General features: G+C 41.5%; 1 protein-coding gene across 1 annotated transcript; it reads right to left on the reverse strand.

The window, feature by feature from the left end:
- Window positions 1-1,122: 1,122 nt before the first annotated feature.
- Window positions 1,123-2,930, reverse strand: LOC139262660 (ferritin, higher subunit-like). The gene is made up of 4 exons (XM_070877811.1): window positions 2,829-2,930; window positions 2,140-2,286; window positions 1,606-1,731; window positions 1,123-1,278 (listed from the first exon to the last, which is right to left on the reverse strand). The coding sequence occupies exons 1-4, from the start codon at window positions 2,928-2,930 to the stop codon at window positions 1,123-1,125; spliced, it is 531 nt and encodes a 176-aa protein (XP_070733912.1).
- Window positions 2,931-3,235: the final 305 nt, after the last annotated feature.

Raw genomic sequence — 3,235 nt, forward strand, 5'->3', positions numbered from 1 at the left:
TGGCCTATATGTGACTCCAAGCCCACAGCAAAGTGGCTGACTATCAACTGCCCTCTGAAATGGCCCAGCAAGGCATTCAGGGCTACAAGGCGTTTCACCTTTAAGGGCAATTAGAGATGGGCAATAAATGAAGCCTTGAGCTCAGACATTACTGGTCTGTATGGCAGTTACTTGCTTCTTTGCCCACACAGCTCAACAGGAAGTCTATAGCAGCAGTGGTACATTTCGTTACATTTGGGTATCCACTGAAGCTGTGACAGCAAGCTGATGTCACCTGTTGCTTTCCCTCCTCACCCAATTGTAGTCCCCGGGGTTCAATGCACTCAGATATTGCTGGTCTGTACAGTTGTTGCTCTGCATACAAAGCTTAACGGAAAGTCTACAGCAGCAGTGGTGAGTTTTGTTACCGAACAACCCGCAATAATAACTGAACAAAATCTGCAGCAGCTACTAAATTGAACCTGCTAATTCCAGATTCAGTGCAATTATTAAATAGGAAGTAAACCCAGGAGTTTTTCTTCACTATCTGAGGAGGTGAAACTCAATATACTGGGAAACATTCCTTATGTAACACACATTACAGCAACTTGCATTTTGTTGTATGGAGTTGTCATTTATGTAAGGACTGAGAATGTTCACGAGTGGGAACAGGTATTTTTAATTCAGCTGTCTAGTTCCCACATTCCCTCTAAACCCATTTAGGACTCTCCTTAAACTGTACCTCTAACTATGCTTTGACCCTCAGTCAATATCTCATGTGGCTGTTAATGGTCTAAATGTAAATTTTAGACCTTGCAACATGTGTCTTACAGTTGACATTACACTGGAGGAAAAACAAATTTCATAGGAATAAATCCTATAACTGTTGCACAGCTCCATCTAATTGTGGTTTGAAGTAAACCACATTATTTTAATTGAAAAATAAGCAACCTCTCAAATATACAAAGGAGACAAAACCCAGTTCAATATTGAAGAGTTTATTTACAGTTATGTTACATTTCACATCAAGAGCCCAGGTCTCACAGCTCTTTGTACAAAGTCAGAAGCCATCATTCCCTACACGACAGGGATCCGTATTATATAAATACAAGTACTAAACACAATAAGCTTGATCCAGTCAATTCAGTCACTCTCCCCCAGCGTGAGCTTGTCAAAAAGGTACTCTCCCAGGCCATTCTCAGGGGCTCCCAGTCTCTTCAGGTTGGTGATGTGATCTCCAAGCTTCTTGATCATCTTCACTTGTTCATCCAAGTAGTGGGTCTCCAGAAAGTCACACAACTGAAAGAGGGAAACTAGTTATGTCCAGCAGCAGATATCAAGGAATGTCAGCTTCCGCTTGAGAATTTGGATTTTAATCTTTTGAACTGGAGCACATAGAAGTGATGCAATTACTGCATTAGGTGCTCAGATCCTGGGATCACAGACACATTTACTAGTCACTAACCAAAGTAGGCCATCTTTCCCCATCCCTTCTCACACAAAAAATGCATAGGGAGACACCAACTCAAAGCTATTTAGCATGGAGATCTTTTAATTAGCCCCTACAACAGCAAGGTGCCAAAACCACCAACTTAGCCAAAAGCCCACATTAAATTAACAACTTACATGAGGGTCAGTGCTCCCAGAGGAGAGTTTGTGCAGATCCAGCAGACTCTGGTTCACATTCTTCTCCATCTGCAGAGCTCTCTGCATCACCTCCAGACCATTGTTCCACTCATCCTGCTCAGGTTTCTGGAAAGAAAATTCCAACAGTGCACTTACAATGGATTAAACAAACATTAAAAAGTATTGAAGGAAATTAGGGGTTCAATCAAAAGTCTACTTTTACCATGAACCCATGTGTGAATATAAAATTGCCATTATGCATTCACAACCATTGGAGTCATATTGATGAGGCAAATAGCATAGATGTATTTAAGGGGAAGCTAGGCAAGTGCATGGGGAGAAAGGAATAGAATGATATGCTGAGAGGGCGAGATAAACAAGGTGGGAGAAGGCTTGCTGGAGTATAAGCACCAACAAAGACCAGTTTGGCCAAATGGCCGGTGTTGTAAATTGGAACCATTTGCTTCAGAATGTACTGGGAACATTCAGGCTAAGGAGAGCTAGACAGAAGGCCACTCCTTTATTGAATCCAACCTTGATATCCGTCAAGATGATCCGTCCTCCACGACGATTCTGGAATTGCATCAGTTTCTCAGCATGTTCACATTCCTCATGCGACTGCTCCTTGAAGAACTCAGCAAAGTGACGCAGGGCAACATCATCCCGGTCAAAGTAGAAGGACTATGGAGACATTTTTTTTAAAAAGGGAGAAGTAGTTTGGTATTGCATAGCAGACCCATAACCATGTGTACATTACATAAATTCAAATTTTACTTTCTTTCAAGGGTTCAAAGTCTCACAAACTTGTATGTGCATGGGCAAGGAAACAATGTTTTGATATCCTTACCCAATGAAAAGCCACAGCCCAGCATCAAAGCCTTGATTTTTCAGTGGTGGGAGCGGGGGAGAAAGTGTTCCAGATTGGCACCACCCTTGCAGGAAAGAATACTTCCCAACATATCACTCAAATGGTCTAGCTTTAATTTTATTATAGACTGAGAAAGTCCATGGAGTGATTTAGAATGAGGATACAAATTCTGAGTTCATGCATTGAGCACAGAATGTATTCCAAATAAACTTCAACAATAAGCTCAAAGGAGCACAAGAAAGTGAGTTATTAAGATTCAAGATACTCAGAATAGGTGGTCTGGATACAGCACAGAATTTAGTAAACTCAGATTATATAGTCGCCATTGTGAAGTGGTCTAAAACACAAAACTCACCATGGAGAGATAAACATAGGAGGAATAGAGCTCCATGTTGATCTGCTTGTTGACAGCATCCTCACAGTCCTGGTGGTAGTTCTGACACACTTGAGAAACCATCTTGATACTTTTTCACAAATCTAACCTTTGTTGTAACAACAAACTGAGATTTAGCCAACCTCAAACTCCTGTATTTATACTGAGGGATAATCCAGGGTGTGGCAGCCTCGATAATGAGTGACGGTCCTCATTACCCAATCAGAAATTGCAGCCTCTCAGAGCACCAATCAACTTAAGGGAGGAAGGGGATGGACTCCCAGAGCCAGTCAGATTTTTGAAGAATGAGCATCATTGGCTGACAACTCAATGAGGATCCCAATTGTCTTTCAATTGCCTTTTTTTAGTGCTATTTAAGATTAATGACC

The sequence above is a fragment of the Pristiophorus japonicus genome, chromosome 4 (genome assembly GCF_044704955.1).
Source record: "Pristiophorus japonicus isolate sPriJap1 chromosome 4, sPriJap1.hap1, whole genome shotgun sequence".
Taxonomy (NCBI): Eukaryota; Metazoa; Chordata; class Chondrichthyes; family Pristiophoridae; genus Pristiophorus; species Pristiophorus japonicus.